General features: G+C 37.8%; 2 protein-coding genes across 6 annotated transcripts in view; one reads left to right on the top strand and one right to left on the bottom strand.

The window, feature by feature from the left end:
• The window catches only part of LOC115221978 (serine-rich adhesin for platelets), a 45,990-nt gene extending 35,382 nt beyond the window's left edge, over positions 1 to 10,608 (top strand). For 2 of the 4 annotated variants that reach the window (XM_029792077.2, XM_029792076.2), the window contains exons 12-16: positions 806 to 991; positions 3,843 to 3,940; positions 6,008 to 6,064; positions 7,437 to 7,576; positions 10,305 to 10,608. In XM_029792077.2, coding sequence (XP_029647937.1) covers positions 806 to 991; positions 3,843 to 3,940; positions 6,008 to 6,064; positions 7,437 to 7,576; positions 10,305 to 10,581 — 758 coding nt within the window. In that variant the 3' untranslated portion in view covers positions 10,582 to 10,608. Of the gene's footprint in view, positions 1 to 805; positions 1,053 to 1,440; positions 1,800 to 3,842; positions 3,941 to 6,007; positions 6,065 to 7,436; positions 7,577 to 10,304 lie in introns of those variants that run through there. The other 2 variants (XM_036511303.1, XM_036511302.1) reach the window with 2 other exon arrangements.
• Positions 10,462 to 16,190, bottom strand: LOC118767170. Of its 2 annotated transcripts, none has more exons than XM_036511309.1 (2): positions 15,409 to 16,190; positions 10,462 to 10,549 (listed from the first exon to the last, which is right to left on the bottom strand). In XM_036511309.1, the coding sequence occupies exon 1, from the start codon at positions 15,979 to 15,981 to the stop codon at positions 15,526 to 15,528; it is 456 nt and encodes a 151-aa protein (XP_036367202.1). In that variant the 5' UTR covers positions 15,982 to 16,190; the 3' UTR covers positions 10,462 to 10,549; positions 15,409 to 15,525. The 2 variants fall into 2 exon arrangements, with proteins under 2 accessions (XP_036367202.1, XP_036367203.1); XM_036511310.1 differs by having other exon boundaries at positions 10,463 to 10,549; positions 15,396 to 16,190.
• Between the last annotated feature and the right edge of the window lie 7,252 nt (positions 16,191 to 23,442).

Here is a 23,442-nt window from a genome sequence, read left to right as displayed (position 1 = left end):
TACACACACACACACATATATATTGAAAACAACTGTAATTTTAAAATTTATCTTTTTAATTTATAACTAGTTTATAGATTTGATTGTGAAATATATGTCTATTAAACATGGATATATTGACTTTAAATTGCATATTGTTTCGTAAAACTAATGTCACTTCACAACTGATAAAAAAAATTAAAAGAATTTAGAAAGAAAAAGAAACAGGATAAAAGTTTATCACATACATATATCAGACAAACTTAATTATTAGGCATCTATTTGTCTCTACAACACTTTGACTCTTTTATGCCCATATCCTTGCTTGTTTATTACTGATCTTCCAACTTAAATTTCAATATGAAAAAATGTGAATTAAGCTCTATTTTTTTGGCATAGATAAAGGTGATGTTTCAAATATACCTTTAACCCTTTAGTGTTCAGATTATTCTATCAAACGTATTGCTTATTGATTCACATTGATTTGAATTAATCATGCATTATCTCATATCTTAAAGATCTTGATGGTGTAATTACTTAATGTAGAATAACATTGTAGGGTAGGTGTGAGGGCCTGGATCTGGTCAGTTTGAACATAAAACAGATTAGCTATTTTGGCCGGATATGGCCGGTTTAAATACTAAAGGGTTAAGATGGTAAAAAGCAATTTTTTGAAATTTTGTTGAATATTCCCTTCTCAACTAAATTTGCCCTTTATACTACATCAACTTGTTTGCTGGAAAACACAGCATCACCTTCTGTAACACATTGACTTTTGTTTTTTCCTTCATATCTCAGTAATATATTTATGTATGTCTACTTATAGTCAGTGACAATGTGATAGTTCCACATTGTAAACTACACAACGGTGCTAGCTGTGATATATCCCAAGATGGTTCTTTACTGGCAACATTTGTGCCAACACATCGAGGATTCCCTGATGACACTGTCTTAGCCATCTACTCCCTGCAAGAAGATTCTCTTGGACAGTGCTTGTTCACCAAGGGTTTTGGTAAGTCACCATTTTCTCTTTCACCCTTTGTATTATTATTACTACTACTAATGCTGCTACTGTGTGGAAGCACTCCGTCGGTTACGACGATGAGGGTTCCGGTTGATCCGAATCAACGGAACAGCCTGCTCGTGAAATTAACGTGTAAGTGGCTGAGCACTCCACAGACACGTGTAACCTTAACGTAGTTCTTGGGGATATTCAGCGTGACACAGAGAGTGACAAGGACGGCCCTTTGAAATACAGGTACAACAGAAACAGGAAGTAAGAGTGAGAGAAAGTTGTGGTGAAAGAGTACAGCAGGGATCACCCCCATCCCCTGCCGGAGCCTCGTGGAGCTTTAGGTGTTTTCGCTCAATAAACACTCACAACGCCCGGTCTGGGAATCGAAACCGTGATCCTACGACCGTGAGTCCGCTGTCCTAACCACTGGGCCATTGCGCCTCCACAATGCTGCTACTACTACTATAATGGACTGAGAAAATCGTTAGAGAGTTAACCCAAACCCTTTGCCTGTCTTTGTGTATCACATGTGGTACACAGGACGTATTTCCCAGACATTATATATGCTATGCGTTCCAAGTTTCTTTGCAACCATCAGAGTAACTTGGAACTTCTGAAAGGAAAACTGTGTATTACTCAAAATATATAAAATAAAGTCTAACTGAAAGTCTGAAAACCAGCATGGACGTTTAGGACCAACTTTCAAAAATTCTTTGAACTGACAAACTGGTTAAATGCCATGCAGTATTTATTTATTTATTCTAGTTCTCTATATTTCAAGGTTCTGAGTTCAAACCCCACCAAAGTCAACTTTGTTTTTCATTCCTTTGAAGTCAACAGAATACCAGTCATATACTAGGATCGATTTAGTCAATTATACTGGGATTGATTTAATTGGTTAAACTGGGATCAATTTAATCAGTTAACTACACTTTCGGAGTGGTTGGCATCAGGAAGGGCATCCAGCTGTAGAAACTCTGCCAGATCAAGATTAGAGCCTGGTGCAGCCATCTGGTTCGCCAGCCCTCAGTCAAAATCGTCCAACCCATGCTACCATGGAAAGCGGACATTAAACGATGATGGTGATGATGACATAGTGTGCTATGTCCTTGAGCAAGGCACTTTATTTCATGTTGTTCCACACAATTCAGCTGGCAAAAATTAGTTGTACTAGCATTTCAAAGGGCCAGCCTTGTCACATTCTGTGTCATGCTGTATCTCCCTGAGAACTACATTACATTAAGAGTACACACGTCTGTGGAGTGCTCAGCCACTTGCACATTAATTTTATAAACAGGCTGTTCCATTGATTGGATGAACTGGATCCTGCATTATCGTTAACTGACAAGAGTACCAACACTTAGTCTTTATTCCAGTTAGTATTGAAAATAATAAAGAATTATATTAAAATAATTTTTGACTGGTGTTCAGAACATACTTCATAGGAAAGGTTTTAAGATCATTTTAAGACAGAGTTTGTATCACATAGAACCAAGGAAGGTTTCAGGCAGATTGATATCTAAAGGGTAATAACTCTAAAAGTTTTCTAGTTGTTATTTGGGTTTTTTTTAATTTTCTTTTACAAGTGAATTAAATTCAGTAAAATAAATTACTTTTCTCCTCAAATTTATAGCTTTAAGTTAGAATATTGAGAGATGGGTAATTTTGGGGATATTGATTTGTATCAATGCCTCAGGTCTACAAATTGGAATAATTATATATGTATCATGCTTGATGTAAATACCTCACAAAAGACAAGCTTATTGTGATATTTGTCCAGAGATAATATCCCTTATGAACATGTTGTGTTTAAAAAAACCAGTATATATCAGAGGGAGACGAAAATCATCCCAGCAGCACTGGATACACTTTTGCCTTGTTGGACATTGGTCAATATCATGCATCCACAGCTAAATGCATGCCTGGATGAAATTTGTCAAAACAAATTAGGGGTGGGCGAGCATGGAGAGTATTCTTAATCAAATCAACTTCAGTACTTGACCGGTACTTTATTTTATCCATTTTGGAAGGATGAAATGCAAAATTAACCTCAAGAAGGATTGAAACTCAGAAGTAGCTAAATACCTTGTGGTGTTATGTCCTTGACTCTGATGTTTCAGCTAATCTACAATGTAGTGATTAGCATGGTTACAAATTAATATTAAGAATGTTTAATTAAGTTTATGTTGCAATCAAATGGTTATTTTCATGTGTTGGTTTTTCTATGAAATTAGCTTGCCCTACTAATCCACTCTGCTCAACTCCCAACCAAACACCCATGTCTTAATGATTATATGATATTTTTGTCAGAAAATTCTTATAAATTCCAATTTTAATATATTTTTAGCAAAATGCAGTTTTCAAGCTTCACCCATTCTTACCTTACAACCATAAACGTTTCAAATATTCCAAATTGGTACTTACATACATACAAATATTTCACTAGTCCCTTCTTTTATTATGGAAGATTTCAAGTACACACTTTAATCACAGATCTAACTTTTATTCACTTTGACATTTTAATTCTCTGTGAGATAAAATCTTACACTGCAAGATAACATTTTAATGTCTCTGTGTATAGTTCTAGAAATATAAAAGTTGCCCAAATATTTGCAACACTACTGATGTAAAATTCCTGATGTGAAATTCCTGGGGTTGGGAAAATAGATTTGCAAGGCATGGTTCAGGAAAATGTTGTGACCATCTGATTGTAATGTTTTCATACTGTACTTATCACCTCCCAATCATTTCTCACTCTTGCTTCACCTCTCACTTCTTTCCTTTGATTCCCTCCCCCATCTCTCTCTCTTTCTCTACTCCACCTTCTCACTCATGTTTCTCTTTTTAGGTCCAAATGTTATATCTGTGAGTATCTCTCCCAAGAACCACTATGTCTTAGTGGGTTTAGCAGCCAAGCGCATCTCTTGGGTTTTTACTACAAATCAGGTGAGTGTCCCTTAGATCATTGCTCATTTTCTTTTTGTGGATGTGTGTGTGTGTGTGTCTTCTTCTTACCATTATTATCGTACTGTTGGAAGGACTGTGTACAGCCATAGAGTCTTTGTTCATATGTTGACTGTTTAATTCCTGGAGATATAGAATTTATTTTAGATTTAAGGTCGGGTCAATGTACAACAAACAATTTTATTTGACATGCTTAAAGATTAGGAATTCAAACTCTACTACAAACATTGCATTGTTTCCCTCAGGCAGTGAACATAATTCTGCTTGCTTCAGTTTATCTCAGTTATAACAGATCATAGAGGTAGATTTTTCTATGACCAGATGCCATTCCCATTGCCAACCCTGGTCTTATTTCCAAGCAAGGTTAATATTTTCCCAGAGCTTGACAGGTTTTCATGGAAGACTGGAAACAAAACACTTGTATGATGATGATGATAATCATTTACAACCATTACATGATGTCTAGACAAGGTTACACATACACATCATATACACGCACAGATACATGTATGACAGGTTTCTTTCTGTTTCCATCTACCAAATCCACCCTCAAGGCTTTGGTTGGCCAGAGCTTTTGTAGAAAACACTTCCTTCAAGGTATTGTACAATAGGATTGAACCCAAAGCCATATGGTTGTGAAGCCAAACTTCTTGACTGCAGAGCCATGCCCAAACATGATAATTACATACAGGTTGTTGTTGACTATGACTGATCGACATTATGATGATTGGCATGCCAGCTCCCGGCAGCAATGATAACTAGTCCAGTTGAAATCTAATGGGTTTAATATCTTAGAAATTAACCCGTCTATGGATGATGTCAGCTAACAAATGCTTCCCCTAAGTTTGGTTATTGATTGCCACTGTGGTTATCCCAAGTGTTGGGTGAATATCCTGTTGTGGAGACATCGAAGCAACCTCACTTCTTGAGACTCCAACATTTTTTACTAATGCCACTATAATAGTATAATACAGAATGTTGTGTGTGGCTTTTACCTGAGAATGTACCTTAAGAATGTAAAAATAGAAAAACAAAGCTATGTAGACCTATAGGCCAACTTAGGACCAAATCTACTTACGACCAGTCGGTCGGAACTAATTGTGGTTGTAAGTCGACAACGACCTGTACATAATGTGTGTGTGTGTGTATATATATATCATCATCATCATCATCCATATTGGCATAGGGTATAAACGGCAGTGAGGAAACTGAAAAACTGTTGCTTTGTGAAGTCCCTGGAAATATTTGTTCTGCACTCAGTTACAGACACTCTCTTGTCATTTTTGTCTCCAGAGATGCAAGAAACCTACACATGGCTATTGGTCTCAAATTACAATTGCAAATATATAAACTGGAGAAAATGTAATAATTACTTTTTAATTAAGTAATTCTGTAGTGTCTGAGATATTCTTAACCAATGAGAATTCCATTTCTTCTCCAGCTACAACTACTATTATTTTTCTGAGCCGGCAAAGAGGCCTCTCATTCCTAGGCCTACTAGAAAGACATATCTTTCTTATTGCTTGTAGCATTCAGGTTACTCTGTCAAATGTAATGCTTGCTTATTCACATTGCTTTGAATTAACCATGCAATATCTCATAGCTTTGAGATGTTGCTGATGTGACTTCGTTTTTTTTGGTGATGTGACTTCGTTTTTAGAATAACATTGTGGGGTAAGTGTGAGAAATCAGATCTGGCTGGTTTGAGCATAAAACAGGTAAAATATTTCCGGCAGATATGGCCAATTCAAATGCTAAAGAGTTCAGTCACACCCAACCATCTTAAAGCATGAAAGACAATACATTAGATAATATAGTCCTAGATATATTATGGATGGCTGGTCATGGCTGGAACACTTTTGATCATAGGTCTGTTCTATGAGAGCTGACCTAGATATATTATGACTGGTTGGTCATGGCTGGGACACTTTTGATCATAGGTCTGTTCTATGAGAGCTGACCTAGCACTAAACAACTATAAATACTATGATTAACTGTTATATTAAAGTTCACTAATACAAAATGTAATACTTCCTTTGTGTCTTATAGATGGTAGCACAGATTTACCAGTTGAGTCAAGAATTTGCTGGGGAGCAGTCAATGAAGGTAAAAAAAAATTAACTGCAGATATTTTTGTTTTTTAAGCTTCTTTTTCTTATGAATGTTTACATTTGTGAAATTGACTTTTGGATTATTCTTTTTTTGATAATTGGATGTGACTGAATAGATAAATTGTGTGTTCTTAAACTCTTTAACCCTTTCGTTACCGTATTTCTGTTGAGATGCTCTGTGTTTCTTTCAATTACTTTAAATATAGCAAAGAATTTAGTAAAATAACTTAGTTATCATTAAGCTAGTGTTAGGAACATAAATTGTAATTAAGGTTTGGTGGAAGATTTTAATTCAGGACTTATGAAAACAAGACTTTAGTACTACAGAACCAAAGGCGGTTTCAACCGGGTTGGTATTGAAAGGGTTAATATCAACTTGAAAGATACCATATATGATGAACTCTCTCATCAAAGACAACATACAAGTGTTCAGCTTTTGTTGAACGACCTGCACAAATGCTTTGTTTATAGTGATCAAATGTATGGGTTGTACTTTAGCTTAACTCCCTCCATCAAATTGACATTACCTGAACAGGTGCATGGTGTACCACATGCTAAGTGTCAGTCGTAGCAGAGCAACACAAGATGAAGTTCTTTATTCAAGAGATGAGGAATTATGTACTTTATTTACATTTGACGGATATTTTGTCTTCATCTTGTTTGTTGTTAACACAACATTTCGACTGATATACAACATCAACGTAGATAAATACCTTAGGAATGAGAACCCAGGTTTGAAATTTCCCCAAGACACCTGATGAAGGCTGGAGAGTGTATCAGCCAAAACGTTGTGTTAACAACAAAAAAGATGAGGACAAATATCCATTGAATGTGTTGGCGTTAGGAAGGGCATCACTACACTCACGGAGTGGTTGGCGTTAGGAAGGGCATCCAGCTGTAGAAACTCTGCCAGATCAAGATTGAAGCCTGGTGCAGCCATCTGGTTCGCCAGCCCTCAGTCATTCATCCAACCCATGCTAGCATGGAAAGCAGACGTTAAACGATGATGATGAATGTACAAGATGAAGTGTTTTTCTCAAGAACACAACACACCACTCGGTCTAGGAATTCAAACTATGACCTCCGTCCTGTAACTTACCAGTCTGACAAATAGATATTGATAAAATAACTGTCAAATGTAAATAAATATGAGGAGTTGATTTAATCAACTAAATCATTTGGAAAGGTGCCCCAGCATGGCCAGAGTCCAATCACTGAAATCAGTAAAAGAGTAACTAGTCCTCTTTCTTCAATATTATTCCACTAGTATTACCATATTTAGCTGTTGAGGTTAAAACTATAGATGTGACCAAAATGTCTTTGTATTTTTTGTAATTAATTGTGTATTTCTTCCTTTTTCTGCCTAGCATGTTAGTGACATCACACATTATGTCGATGCCGATACCAGAACTCACGTCAGTGTGAATTCAGCCAAGTGGTTGCCTCAAGTTGGAGCTGGACTAGTATACGGCACGAATCGTGGTAATTTACACATCTGCTGGCCTGGGTAAGTTTAACTCTATTGCACCCATTCTTACCTTACTCCCTGAACGTTTCAAATATTCCAAATTGGTACTTACATACATAGAAATATTTCACTTGTCCCTGAAACCACTTAGTTATGAAGTGAACATCTTAACCACACAGCTATTTTGTGGATGTACCTATACTATAATAAAGAAAGCTACTTACTTACTTTGGAGTGTGTAACTTTTACTAAAAGAAAGCAATTAGTAAAATTTGCACAGTCTAGAAAATTCTTATAAATTCCAATTTTAATATATTGTTAGCAAAATGCAGTTTTCAAGCTTCTTTTATTATGGAAGATTTCAAGTACACACTTTAATCGCAGATCTAACTTTTATTCACTTTGACATTTTAATTCTCTGTGAGATAAAATCTTACACTGCAAGATAACATTTTAATGTCTCTGTGCATAGTTCTAGAAATATAAAAGTTGCCCAAATATTTGCAACACTACTTTATGCAGATTATAAGTTCCATCCAGCATCAGCCAAATTATGTTGACTCCAGTATCCTTTCATGTTTGCTGGGTGTTGTTGAAGAAATAGAAAACTGAATAAGAAAAGTGGTTTTCATTTACTTTACATCAATTGGGCATCACTACAAAAATTGCCCCTCCTCGATTTCATTTCCTCATAACTTATTGAAAAATGGATATTTTTTAATTCAATTTTCTACAATTATGTTTGAGGTGGTATAGATAATTGTGTCAGAATTTGTTGTGAAAACCATTTTCAGAGGTGATGGAAGAAGAGTTTTGGATAAATCACATGTCTGTTTGTTTCCTCATAACTTTGAGAAAAATGGGTATTTTTAAGGAAATCTTATATTATAAAAAAGAAGCGGATCTCTGTCTGTCCGTCACATCTATTGGGGGGGGGGTGAAGGGGAGGAGAAAAGTTGAGAGAAATACAGTGAGAGAGAGAGAGAGAGTGTGTGTGTGTGTGTGATTGGCGTTAGGAAGGGCATCCAGCTGTAGAAACATTGCCAGATCAGACTGGAGCCTGGTGCAGCCTTCTGGCTTCCCAGACCTCGGTCGAACCGTCTAACCTTTGCTAGCATGGAAAACGGACGTTAAACGATGATGATGATGATGATGATAGATAGTGTTGTCACCATAGTAATTAGCAAGTTTTGATTTAAAATGCAGGAATTCTAAGTGCAAGTCTATGAACACAATGCAATACACTTGAAAAAAAAGACTATATATAGTTTGGTTGTTTGTTTTTTGTGTCTTTCAACATACAGACAATGCAACACTGACTTAAAAAAAAGACTTTCACTTTGAATAGAAGGAGAGAAGAACCGTGAGAGAGAGGGGGTGTGTATGTGTAAAATATGGATAAATATGTAGTGTGTTGCCACCATGAAAAAAGTATTTGTAGAAAATTTCATTAACAAATAACCATTTTCCAGAAAGTTCTAAGAAAACAGTTGATGGGTCACACTTCCTGTAGTTATGCCCTAAATTTATATACTGAGTAAGTGAGTACTATTAGATGAATAAAGTACACAAGGGAATACCAAGCATAGCATATCAGGAATTTATATAAATTGGGAATTAAACATGTAAATATTATTTAGCAAGTAGTAGAAAACCACCCGGAGGGCAGTCTTTCTGCAAATTCTTTTGTTCTTTTACTTGTTTCAGTCATGTGATTGTGACCATGCTGGAGCACAGCTTTAAAAGGTTTTAGTCAAAGAAATATACCACAGGACTTATTCTTTGTATGCCTAATACTGATTCTATTGGTCCCTTTTGGCTGAACCACTAAGTTATGGAGATATAAACACACCAACATCGGTTGTCAAGTGATGATGGTGGAGACAAATTCACACACACACATATATATATATGGCACATTAGGAAGGGCATTTCAAACCATAGAAACCATACTAAATCAGATTGGAATCTGGTGCAACCCCTCAGCTTACCAGCCCTGGTCAGACTGTCCAACCCATGCCAGCATGGACAACGGACATTGATGATGATGATGATACGATAGGCTTCTTTCAGTTTTTGTCTGCCATATCCACTCACAGGGCTTTGGTTGGCCTGAGGCTGTAGTAGAAGGCACTTCACTGGGACTGAACCTGGAACTGTGTGGTTGGGAAGGAAGCTTCTTACCACACAGCTACACACACACACCAGATATTAAGAGGTTGTCATTAGGAGGGGCATAGTCATAGAAACCTTGCCTAAACAGACACTGGAACTTAGCACAGTCCTCTGGCTCACTCCTCCTCTTGAACCGTCCATGCACATGTGTACATGTTAGATGCAGTCGTATGACCACCTAAATGAGCAGTACCCCTGAAAATGTGCTACCCCTAACTGTGATAACCAGTCCAATTCATGCTAGAATGAGCACAGCTCCCATGACTTTCGGAAACATTTTTTCATGCTAAGAGTTGCTGAAGCATGGAACAGACTGCCAGCATCATTTGTTAGTTGTCAGAGCTCTACATCCTTCAAAACTTCCATGCTTCCTGAGATTAGCCAACACTACACCTGATTTTCTCCCCTCCATACACACGCAAGCAGGTATCTGACTCCTACACTGTTCACTTCCCAGACATTTGTACATTACCAGCATGGAAAACAGACATTAAATGATGACGATATATAAACACATTCACAAACACACTACTTTTCTTTCTTAAAAATTCATAACTTTTTAAATGTTTTCTTGTCAAATTTTGCAATTTAGGTTCAAACCAGTGAAAAAGGAGAATCCACCTGAAAGAGAAGTGGTAGCAGGAGGGGAAGAAGAAGAATGGAATACTTTGAACCAAGCACAATCCCTTCGACGGAACCTGTATCGGATGCAGCACATTCGTCGAAATTTGATTAATATGCCAAGTGTTGGGCAAAGATTACCACACACGACCAGCACAGCAACGCAAACATCTCACAGGCAGGTACAGCGCAGCGCTGGTACACAAACAGATGGTTCTGAAGAAGAAGATATTTGGGACAGTGATTAAAGACTTCTTACAGAGAAAAAAAAAAAAGCAGAAAATAAATATAGGACTTTTTAAGAAATAATCTTCAGTAAATAATTTCATCCTTTGTATCTATGTATGTATTAATTCCCTGGATTGTGTGTTTAATGTATATAACTGGAAGTAAAGAAAGAAAAGATATCATTTGTCTGAAAAAATTTGTGATAATTGTTAAATTAGTAAATGTCGTTTTGTATAATGTTTTCTTTTATATTTGATGACTTTTATGTGTGTGTGTGTGTGTGTGTATGGTAGACTGTATGACGCATGTGTATGAACAGCCATGCTACATGGCAGTGAAACATGGGCTGTGACTGCTGAGGACATGCGTAAGCTCGCAAGGAATGAAGCCAGTATGATCCAATGGATTTGTAATGTCAATGTGCATACCCAACAGAGTGTAAGTATCTTAAGAGAAATGTTGGACCTAAGAAGCATCAGATGTGGTGTGCCAGGGAGACGACTGCGCTAGTATGGTCATGTGGTGAGAATGGATAAGGATAGCTGTGTGAAAAAGTGCCATACTCTAGTGGTTGAGGGAACCTGTGGAAGAGGAAGACCTGGGATGAAGTGGTGAAGCACGACCTTCGAACTTTGGGCCTCACCAAGGAAATGACTAGTGACCGAGACTTTTGGAAATATGCTGTGCGTGAGAAGACCTGGCTAGCCAAATGAGACCATAATCTCGTGGCCTATGCCAGGGGCGTAACCAGCCCACTTATGCGTACCTTTTCCTTCTTTGGACACTAAAACTCTGCTTGCAAAGACCTGTTGAGGCAAGTGAAATCGAGAAAAAAATCAAAAATCAAAATCAAATTCAATGACTGGCGTCCGTGCTAGCAGGGTGCAAAGAGCACCATACGAGTGTGATCATTGACAGAGCGGCTAACCGGCTTCTGTGCTAGTGGCATGTAAAAGGCATCCACTACACTCTCAGAGTGGTTGGCATTAGGATAGGCATCCAGCTGTAGAAACTCTGCCAGATCAAGATTGAAGCCTGGTGCAGCCTTCTGGTTCGCCAGTTCTCAGTCATTCGTCTAACCCATGCTTGCATGGAAAGCGGACATTAAACGATGGTGTGTGTGTGTGTATACATACATATATATATACGTATATACATATGGTGGACTCTTCTGTTATAAAAGACAGATGAGGATTTTTGCTCATATGATTTGTTTGTAGCAATCAAATGTTTGAGCTCTGCACTGGCTCACTCCCTTCCATCAAATCGACATTGCCTGTACAGGTGCATGGTGTACCACATGTTAGATGTCAAAGCTATCACAGAGCAGCATGAGATAAGGTGTTTTGCTCTAGAACACATGAGACTGCCCAGTCCAGGAATCAAAACCACAATCTTGTGATGCTGAGTGCAACACCCCAACCACCAGGTGACATGTTTCATCTTTGAATCCGAGAAAAACTTCACAAACTGTTACTTAATGTTGTGAGAATCAGAATCGAAATCGATCAACATCAATGGAAATTGTAGCTGTGATACCAGTGCCAGTGGCACGTAAGAAAACCATCTGAATGTGGCCATTGCCAGCGCCGCCCCGACTGGCCTCCATGCTGGTGGCACGTAAAAAGCACCATCCGATCGTGGCCGTTTGCCAGCCTCGCCTGGCATGTAGAAAGCACCCACTACACTCACGGAGTGGTTGGCGTTAGGAAGGGCATCCAGCTGTAGAAACATTGCCAGATCAGACTGGGCCTGGTGCAGCCTTCTGGCTTCCCAGACCCCAGTTGAACCGTCCAACCCATGCTAGTATGGAAAGCAGATGCTAAATGATGATGATGATGACAACCATTCTGATGAGAAAGACTTGGGTATTCAGAAAAATACAATAATCTATCGTAAGTATTCACGATTACCAACTCATTGAATGAACATTTTAAGCTGGTTGGGCAACAATTACTATTCAACATAACAGTATACAGTTGGATTAGAAAGCAATTGTCAGTAGGGTGAATCGAATAGAGATTAAGATATCAGATTGTAAAAATATCGTAGGAACAGGTATAAAAATATGGATAAGATATATGAGGGTATTCGGAAAGTAATTGTGTTTTACCAGGAAGCATATAAAAATGAAGGTAAACTACGTTTATCTGAATAGTTTTAATCAAGAATGTAATCCCCATCGTTAATCGAAATCGATCAACATCAATGGAAATTGTAGTTGTGAGACCAGTGCCAGTGGCACATAAGAAAGCCATCTGAACGTGGCCATTGCCAGCGCCGCCCCGAATGGCCTCCATGCTGGTGGCACGTAAAAAGCACCATCCGTCCGTGGCTGTTTGCCAGCCTCGTCTGGCACCTGTGCAGGTGACACGTAAAAAGCACCCACTACACTCACAGAGTGGTTGGCGTTAGGAAGAGCATCCAGCTGTAGAAACACTGCCAGATCAGACTGGGCTTGGTGCAGCCTCCTGGCTTCCCAGACCCCGGTCGAACCGTCCAACCCATGCTAGCATGGAAAACGGACGTTAAACGATGATGATGCAGCCCAACAGGAAAGTAACCTTTTTTTATGTTTCAAAGAGACCTATTTTTTCTGGAAAAAGTCCAAGAGACTGTTTTCAACTTCCTCTCTTGTTCTGAATGTTTTGCCCCTTTTGAAATGTTCTAGTGATTTGAACAGATGGAAATCCATAGATGCTGAAGTCAGATAGGTATGGAAGATGTGGAAGAACTTCCCGTCCTAAAGATTGCAGCTGTGCATTGTCATGCTGGAGAATATCGGTTTTGGCAAAAGAGACCAATAGAATAAGTACTAGGCTTACAAAGAATAAGTACTGGGGTTGATTTGTTCAACTAAATGCAGTGTTCCAGCATGACCACAATCAAATGACTGAAACAAATAAAAGAATACATATCTTTCTTTTTTTTTACTTGTTTCAGTCATTTGACTGGCCATATTAGAGCACCGCCCTCAAAGGCAAAGTTGACGTCGACGGAATTTGAACGCAGAACGTAGCAGCAGTCGAAGTACCTCTAAGCATTTTGCCAGCTCACCGTCTTGTAACCTATATATATGTATTGAGGTAACAAGTTTATAGCAACATGATCTGGCTACATAGAGTGGGGTACTCGAAGTGAAAAATCTGAATGTTGACAACTTTAACCCATAACAGTGAGTCTAACAAAATTTGTATTGTTTCACACTGGGACTTTTCAGGATTTCTTGAAGAAGCCACAGGTGAAACAGAATATAATTTTTGTTAGACTCACCATAATAGAGTATTAGGATATTTGTGTGTGTGTTTGTATGACTGTGTACATGCACATGCATACATGTGAGATGTAGTCACATGACCACCTAAATTAGCAGTACCCCTGAAAATGTGTTACCTCTAACTGTGATGACCAGTCCAGTTCATGCTAGAATGAGCACAACTGCCTTGACTTTCGGAAACATTTTTTCACGCTAAGAGTTGCTGAAGCAACTGCCGGCATCAGTTGTTAGTTGTCAGAGCACTGCATCCTTCAAAACTTCCATGCTTCCTGAGATTCGCCAACACTACACCTGATTTTCTCCCCTCCATACACATACAGGCATGTATCTGACTCATACACTGTTCGCTTTCCAGACATTTGTACATTACTGCATATACTCTATACGCACTTTTGACAAGTTGTGGTGCACCTGAGCACTGTATACAATAATTTCATTATTATTATTATTAAAACGGGTGATGAGTATGACAAATGAGGTGCGTTTCCGGAAGATTTGAGATTTTTTTTTTTAAGAGAGACAATTATTACTGGTCTACATTTACTGTTATTTTAAGATATCATTCAATAATAAATCTTAGAGCGAGTTATAAACAGTAGCTGCAACACATCGTGATGTATATTTGCCATTTAAATATGGCTAACCCCTAAGAGTGGATGCTACTGTAGTTTGTAGTAGCATCCACCTTTAGGGGTTAGCCATATTTAAATGGCAAATATACGTCATAATATATCATTACTATTCACCTAATAAGATGACTTGCAAACTTTTGCTATTCCAGATTGAAGGAGATGGTTTTTACTGCACTTTGAATAACACCCTGCTAAATATTTTTTCTAACAGCTGACTAGCTTGCAGAATGCACTGGGATGTAAAGACAGTTTGGAAGCTTGCTATTGAATAAAGTTCTGTGTTAAACTGGGCAGAAACACTACAGAAAGGTATGAAATACTCTAGAGTGCTTTTGGATTAACTTGTATGAGCTGAGCATGTTTTTCGCTGTCCCATGAGGCCAAGCAAAACAAGTCCATCAGGAGGCTCAATGATCCCCTTTTTTTGACAGCAAAGGCATCATCTACATCCACTGGGTCCCCTCTGATGAAACAGTCAACAGAAAGTATGTTGTGAAGGTTTTGAGAGAGTTCGGGAAGAGATTTCATCACAAAAGGTTAGAGCACCTGCCCCAGGATAATGTAACGGTTCCATCCTGGTGACTGACTACTTACCAGAGGTGGGGCATCGAAACTGTTCCGCACCCTCCCTGCAGTACCCCCAAGCTGAAGGAGAAAGTCAGAGGCAGTCATTTTGAAAGTGGTTGTGACAAGGGTCCTGGACATCTTCACTTTGGAGGACTTCCATGGCGGTCTACATAAGGTGACTCAAGTACTTTGAAATTAATAAATGTCACATCTGGAACCATTTCAAAACTTCTGGAATGCATCTTGTATGTATTTATGTACCTGTGGTGCTGAATGGAAAGCATGCAATGATAAAGGAATAAAAATTACAAATCAGATTTTAATACAATTTTTTTTTTTTCTGAAAGACAGTACATACATGCTATGCATACCTTATGTTAGATATATGATTTTGATCTTTAAAGCTGCATTCTCTGGTTCAAGTACCCAGAGTTACACATCATATATATATATATATATATCTGAGTGTGTTTGGATATGATTCTGTTTTAATATTTTGGCCTAGATTGCCAATATGGTAAATTGCAAGGAGGAATTCCTCTCCGAATTCGTTTGTGTTGATTTTCATAATCAAAGAAATAACCACAGGAATGTTTTGTTTTGTAAGTTTTAAAGGGAGCTAGTTGATTAAAGGATATTTGACCTCCAGATGACACATGTTCTTCTTCCACTTCCTCCTCTTCATCAGGAGTTGGTGATCTTTTCATTTTTGCACTTGGACCCAATTCCCGCTGTTTCTTAAGTTCTTTTGCTAATTCTATCTGATAAACAGAACCTTGCAACCGGTTAAATCCTAAATCTAATTTCTTCAGTCGCTCTTTTTCCAGCCGTTCCCAGTTTGTAATGATAGGATTGTTTGGAAAATGCACCACATCTAACTGCTCCTTTTCCATTGGCTTGAATCCCCTTTTCTCATAGCGTTGTTTATGACTTGAATCACTCATTTCTTAAGATGACCAAAATTCTTTTATGCCGAACCTTCCTTGTTCTTTAAAATTACACTAAATTCTTCAAAGAACTAATATCTTCTAAAAGTATTTGGCCCACATGTGGAGCTACAAAACTTTTACAATTAAATATTTATTCGAAATGTGAAAATTTTCACTGCAACTGGTTTACTGAAAATATCAAAACTGGTAGATCATATCTAACTGCTTTATGACATCACAATTTTCCTCCTGTTTTTGTCTTTGCATTACATTGCATTTTGCAGTTTTATAGATAAAATGAATTCTTCTGATGGTTTTTGTTTCATACCCCCATGAATATAATGTAAGTTTTTAGTATTTAGATGTAAATCTTTATTATTGTCTTGCGATCTTACATAGATAGGGACATAACAAGACGGACAAATACACAGAATGTTATATGAGTTCAAACGAGACTTAAAAATTTAGTTGTAATATGACATAAACGAAAACTTGGCTTACTTTTGCCTTTAAACGAATCATTGGCTTACTTTTGCCTTTGCAATGAGAACTTTCGTGCGTTTTTTTTTTTCATAAAAATAGAAACCATAACATATGTTAAAACGAAAAAAGGGGGAAAATGCAGGTTCCAAATTTTGATCCCGGCAGCCTATAAAGCCCAGCAACTAATTTTTTCCTTTCTTTGATGATTAAGCTGGGTTACTAACACCCACCTTTCTCATCACATCTTTCCAACATTTCACATACTCTTTCTATGGTAGGTTCCTGTAATATAGATTATATCTTCTCATTTCACTTTGAGCAAGGATAACAGAGCTCAAAAGAGATAAAAACTAACTTAGCTTGACTTTGTCTGCCATGATATAAACTGAACATCATATTGATAAGCCAGATTTTCCCCCACAAAGCTCAAACCATACATATCTCTGGTCACTTTAATCTTATTGTACAGGCATGAAAGTTGGACACTTGCAGGTGACATGGAACAAAAATTTTAGAGCTAAACAATAAACATAGGCATAGGAGTGACTGTGTGGTAAGTAGATTGCTTATGAACCACATGGTTACGCCACTTGACAAGTGGTGTTGGTGTGTTTATGCCCTTGTTTGACAAAACATACAGTTCATTAAGAGAAAAAAACCTTGGATTTTTCGCGTGAAATCAAGTACCCGGACCTCCTAATATGCCACAAACCCTTTATTTTGGTTCGGGAAAAAGGAGAGGGTGTGTGGAATCGGAACTCTCCCTGGAATTATTGGAAAATGCTTTTGTTTTTCGTTGAATGAATTACGGTGACCTCCTAATATACCACAAAACATATTTCTTTGTCCTGCCTCACCCCCACCCGTTTTCCGGACAAAAAGTGTTTTGTGGCATATTAGGAGGTCACCCTAATTCATTCAACGAAAAAGAAAAATTATTTTCTACTACTTGTGGGAAGGGAGGGGGATTCCGATTCCTCTCCACCCTTTTCCCGAACCAAAACAAGAGGTTTGCGGCATATTAGGAGCTCAGGGTACTTGATTCCACGCGAAAAATCCGAGGTCTTTTTTTCTTAGTGAACCGCGTGCGGATGTACTTGTCCAAATTTACCGACTAAACTTCCCCAAGGCGATGCCCCAGCATGGCTGCAGTCTAATGATCAAAACAAGTAAAAGATAAAAAGATTTGTTGCGAAACAGAAATCTTATGTTGTGCATAGAAATGGCTGAACGCGGCCGACTCAAAGTGGGAGATAGATTAGTGTACGACGCAGCTGATGATCAACATCGCAACGAAAGGGTCTTCTGAGGTATATTTGCAACATATTTGGTGACATCTAGTCTACCGTTGAGTTTGTGGCATCGTTTAAGATTAATTCCCAATTCAGCGATGCAGTAATCGGTAAATGCCTTTCGTTATTTAACAGACTTTTTCACATGAAAAAAAAAAGTCTCAGGAAAAAAAATAAATGTGGAGGATCGCAGTGTAATTTCCAAAGAATGGGAATAAATAAAGACCTTAACGTGATATACTTGAAATACTGAAATGAAAGATTTTAACTAGTTTAAAAAAAATTTATATTGTTACTTGAGGAAATTACATCTTTTAGAAATGTTTGTTCTCTCTGTACCTCATGAAGTGTTGCTATTTTAATGCTTCGTTTCGGTGTTTCTAGTACACTGTGGTATTTTTATACACAGCTTATTTTCTGGAAATTACGCCGCATTTTTCCACAGTAACCTAAATATTAAAGATATAAGAAAACTTTATTATTTCTCTTAAATATGCTCTCCATTCACTTTTTATCATGAAAGAAAGCACTTTTGACAAAGTGAATTACTTTCACTTTCATGGGATCTTGGAAACGAACCACCAGCTAAAAAAAAAAAAAGGCAAAAATCACGAAGGGTATTCTCTGAAACTGGAAATATTGACACTATGGAAATCTTTGGTTTTAGTTACCTATCTGGGGGATTAATAGTAAAGTCACAATCCCTAAAATAATAATCATAAAGCTGGAACCATTCCCAAGAAATTAAAAATAGATTTGAAAATATTCAACCAAAATTAATATCAAATACTTCCATTTAATAAGGAAATTTTGAACAGTTGCACATTCGTTCCGCTGATTTCGAGATACCCCTGACTAGTTTTGTAATTTTCCTCGGATTGTTTTGGTTTCATTATCACATCATTATTTAGTAACCATCAGATGTGATGGATAGACACCTCGTCCTTTCTTTTAAAGAAATTCTCCAGCAATGGGGATTATGATTTTGCCAAAAAACTAAAGCTTTTCAAATTTTTAAACGCCCATCCTCCCATTTTCTGTTTTTTTTTTCTCTTTTATTCGGTTTTTGAAATCCGCGTTTTTAAATAGACGTTACTATTAGGAAAAACATTTCTCAAATTTTCGGTTTTTAATAACGATTTGCTTACGAAAATTTGGTAATTTCATGATCGTAGTGAAAGAATATCCCTTTCTCTGCTACAATTGCCAAAATAGACGAAAGAAGTTCTAAATTTTTTTCGAGCATTAATTTTCCTACCACATGAACTCGTTCGTATAACTTTAAATAAATTATTTCAGTCATTCAAAACTGGTTTACAAGCTTGTATTTATTTCTCTTCCAGAGGAACTGCAATATGAATATCATTCTCTGTATAATCAGCAAATTTTCTCTTTATAACTATACTTATCCTAATCACCAGTTTCAATCATACGCAATCACATTTCGATCAGAAATCCAAGTTTCCTGCAACGTTGACCCCCCAAATACCCACCGATGTTAATCTATCCTGCCACCATCCTTTTGTTTTCGGCAAAAGAAAAAAATTATGGTAAATTTTCAGAGTAACACCTGCACGATTTTTTTTTCTGGCGATCTTTCCGACGATTTCCGTAAAAAAATATTTTTTTTTACATATGGGCTTGCGGGAACTTTTGAAGTAATATACATACATATACACATACACCGAGTAAAAAATTTCAGTTATCTCTTTCTTTCACACATTACTCTCTCTGTCTCTTCACACACACTAACAGAAGCACTTCACTTACACAACATACTGTCTGTCTCCCACACACACACACATGTACATCAATGCTCCCATGCACGGTAACTTCAAAAGAACTTCCCTCGTCATAAAATCGCTTTCTCTTAGTCTCTTTCGCTCTCATTACTTCAAAAGTTCCCGCAAGCCCATATGTAAAAAAAAAAATTTTTTACGGAAGTCGACGGAAAGGTCTACTAGAGACGAAAGATTGCCTTTTTTCTTAGTGAAAATCGTGCGAATGTTACTCGGAAAATTTACCCATTTATTTATTAATATATTTCAACATATTCCGTCCACCTTCCCCGAAATATGATATTTTCAATCCATTTCACGTCAAATATTCCTTGAAAATCATTCCACTCAGCGACAATCTTATCAGATATTCTCAATTGGGACATCATTATCTGATGAGACGTGTCTATGAACAAAAAATACGTCGTTTGAATGAGGGAAGGCATTCCATATATAAATAAGACTTCGCAAGCCACATTTTGCAGCATTTCCATCGAAATGCTTCGAATATTTACTTCGAGTAAAGCGGGTCACTTCACAGCGCTGGCATTTGTTCTAATTTCGATTTAGATGTCGACATGCAGCCTACTCGATACGGGTGAAGTGAAGTCGACGAGCGAAGTCAGGGAATCCATTTCTCATATTTAATGTTTACATGTGAAAAAAAAAAATTTCGTTGTGGCATAATACTTGTATTATTCCCACCTGGAATGCCCCCAAAATGTACGAAAATCAAATGAAGGTTCCTTAAGATATAAAAAATGTAGGACATTAACAGTGGGAACGTTTTAAAAATAAGTGATGGACACGATCGAATTTCTACAAGGAAATATCCAAAGACAACCACCACCATCAATCTTTTGAACTTCATTTAGATTGCGCATGACCAAGTTTCAGGGCGCATGCGCAAGATATAATAAAACAAAAAATTTTAACCGGGAAATACTATCATACTTCTTCGTTACGAAATAACAGACAGACAAGCAACTGGTATCTGGTTAGATTGTAATATTTAGATAAAAAAAAATTTATTAAATAATCTGGCCATCAAATTGAAAAGATCCTAATGTTCAATTGAATGAGTTCGATCAATCATTTTCTTAACTGATCAATACCTATTTCTTTATTACCCACAATGGGCTAAAACATAGAGGGGACAAACAAGGACAGACATAGGTATTAAGTCGATTACACTGACTCCAGTGCGTAACTGGTACTTAATTTATCGACCCCGAAAGGATGAAAGGCAAAGTCGACCTCAACTGATCAATACCACCGTGCTATACAAACCAAGGCGGGAACTTCTGTGTGGTCGCTTTTAAACATTTTAGAACTAGCAGCCAAATTATTTTTCTCTGATCTCAGCGGCCTGTCTAGTGTTTTAACTCAGAGCACCAACACATCTTTTATTTTGTTTCTTTTACTTGGTTACTTCCTATTTAAAATACTAGTAGTGACTAATCCAGTCGGTGAAAGCAATGTTGTTGCTATTGACAATCAGTAAAACCTTTGACCGTAACTGACATACATATCTCCTATCAAAACATCCTATTTACAAGCTCCCCTGCCGTCTCTTTGTAGCTTCCTAACCGATCGTTACAAAATGTGTTGACGGGGCTCTTTCTGTCCCAGTCACACCCAACAACGCCCACTCCTATGCAAATTGACACAACCTGTCATTCTCCCCTAACTTCCCCCACCTATGCATCATCCTCATAGCCTAGATATCATTGCTAAACTTGAACTGATACCGTGGGCCCTTACCACCTTGTTTCGCTTGAGAGAAAAACATAATTGAAGCACTACTTATATAAAGAAAACACCATCATACCCCACTCCCGCAATTCATGAACGGTATTCAATCTCCTCACAGTTACTTCAAATTCTGGGTCTCGTTAGATAGAGCAGTGCTTTTCAAACTGTTTGCTGGGGCGGAACCCCAAGGAAACATTCCACTACCTCGAGGAGCCCCTGTGCAATAATTTAATAGTCTTATGCATACATATCTGCACTGGAGAATTAAAAATTACTGCCGATTTTAGCAGTTTTGTAACTTCTTGCGGAACCCTGGTTGAAAACCACTGGCATAGAGGATCTCTTCTGGCGAAAGCTCATCCTTAGAATAGCTAAGGCCCTTCTCTTCGGGTTAGGAAATTTTTCAGTTACTGCTGACACCTTACAAACTCGAGTACTGCTGCTGCTGCTACATCTGGGACGGTGCTGCAGCGACACACAGACATCCCAGACCGCATCAAGCGAAGGACTGTTTGACTAAATGGTATTCTATCATTAACAGAACAGACATGGTCCAGCCCCTAGCCGTGCTCTATCCTCTCCCCGTTATCATTATTATTTTACCGTTACTATACTGGTCTCAGTTTCTCAGAGATGGTTAGACTCGTACCCCACCACTCAGATACCCCCGACTCTCTCCTCGTTTTATCTCTCATGGTACGCGCAGTCTTCTCTCGGACACACTAACCGTCATACACCTCCCTTAGTCCTTCTTCTCAGGTGTTTACCTGTAATAATTTTCAAGGAACATCGATAGTATCAAGCTCACCCGTGTCGAAGGGTTTGAAAAGGTTTATGGACAATGCCGCACACTCCTTCAAACACCACAAGTAACACCTCTCCATCAATCCCACCACTCAACCAGTTTTTATACTGCCACGAAGTGGACGACAGTACAGCCTGATTGTGATAACTCGGACCTGCTAGGAATAGCAGCCAAATCTTCTACGTGTAGAAATCGTCCTTCTTAAAAAGGGATGGACAACATTTCATACACTGTATTGTATCTGAACAGAGATGGGATGGTGAAAAAAGTGCAATTTTTATTATAAGATTTAGTTGCTGTTGCTGACAGGTTGACACATTGGCTTCGTCGTCCGCTTGAAGAAGTTTAATATTTGGATATGCATGTGTGTATAAGATATATATATATATAGGTACTACTTGAGAACAGTGGTCCCGGTGCGCGCTAGCTAGTCATGACTAGTCGATCCTTAATTTGTGTTTTATTTACTTTGCTAGGTAGTCATTGTAGGATCGACTAGTCACGACTAGCTAGCGCGAGTGCGCGCACCGGGACCACTGTTCGCTAGTAGTACCATATATATATATATATATATATATATATATGCATATGAAGATAACATAAATGGCGTTTAAAATTTACGACAGCTGTTTTGGTAGAATTCTATTGATGTGAAAACAGCTGTCGTAGATTTTAAACGGTATTTGTGTCTTCTTTTTATACCTGCGCAACACCTGGAATCAACCCCAGAGTTAGATCTATGGTTTAAATTGGATTCGGTACTTATCTGCAGTATCCTACCAATTCGTATTGTTTCCTCTTCTGTGAACTGTATGTTTTTGTATCTAGCCATTTCTGGCATTTTATGTGTTGATGTCGAATCCTTATAACCAATTCATATAGACAGAATATGTATATACGCATTTTTACCCAAAGATATTCCATGCATATACCCATGTAACCATACATCTACAAACATATACACACGCACGTATGTATATGTAGATGTATGTAACATATCAGGTTTATTTATTCAGAGCTGACAGGAATAAGTTAAGAGAGAGAATTTCCAACTCGTGTGGACTTAGTTTAAAACATCCATCGATTCTCAATGCCTCTCAATAGAAAGCTATATCACCTCTGTATGGTCTTAATATACCTTTTTCAGAACATGTATGTCGTATCCCCGATGGATTTATAAGTCCAGCATCATTTTAAGTGATGGACATGCTTTGTTTTCTTCGTTTTAGCCCGAGGTCGGTCCTGATGATGCTGTCTTTTGTGTATATAAGGACCCAACCATATGATGTAATGTAGTTCTCCTTTTCAAGACTACGGTGTGATTTTCAGGTGAATCTGGTTGCTGTAACTACCCAAGTCGAAC

The sequence above is a fragment of the Octopus sinensis genome, linkage group LG19 (assembly GCF_006345805.1).
Source record: "Octopus sinensis linkage group LG19, ASM634580v1, whole genome shotgun sequence".
Classification (NCBI taxonomy): Eukaryota; Metazoa; Mollusca; class Cephalopoda; order Octopoda; family Octopodidae; genus Octopus; species Octopus sinensis.
Note: the sequence above shows the minus strand (reverse complement) of the source record. Positions and strands in the feature narration are given on the sequence as shown.

Bases quoted from the DNA above. Each gene is read 5' to 3' on its own strand.
- LOC118767170 (XM_036511309.1), bottom strand. From the start codon at position 15,981: ATGAGTGATTCAAGTCATAAACAACGCTATGAGAAAAGGGGATTCAAG.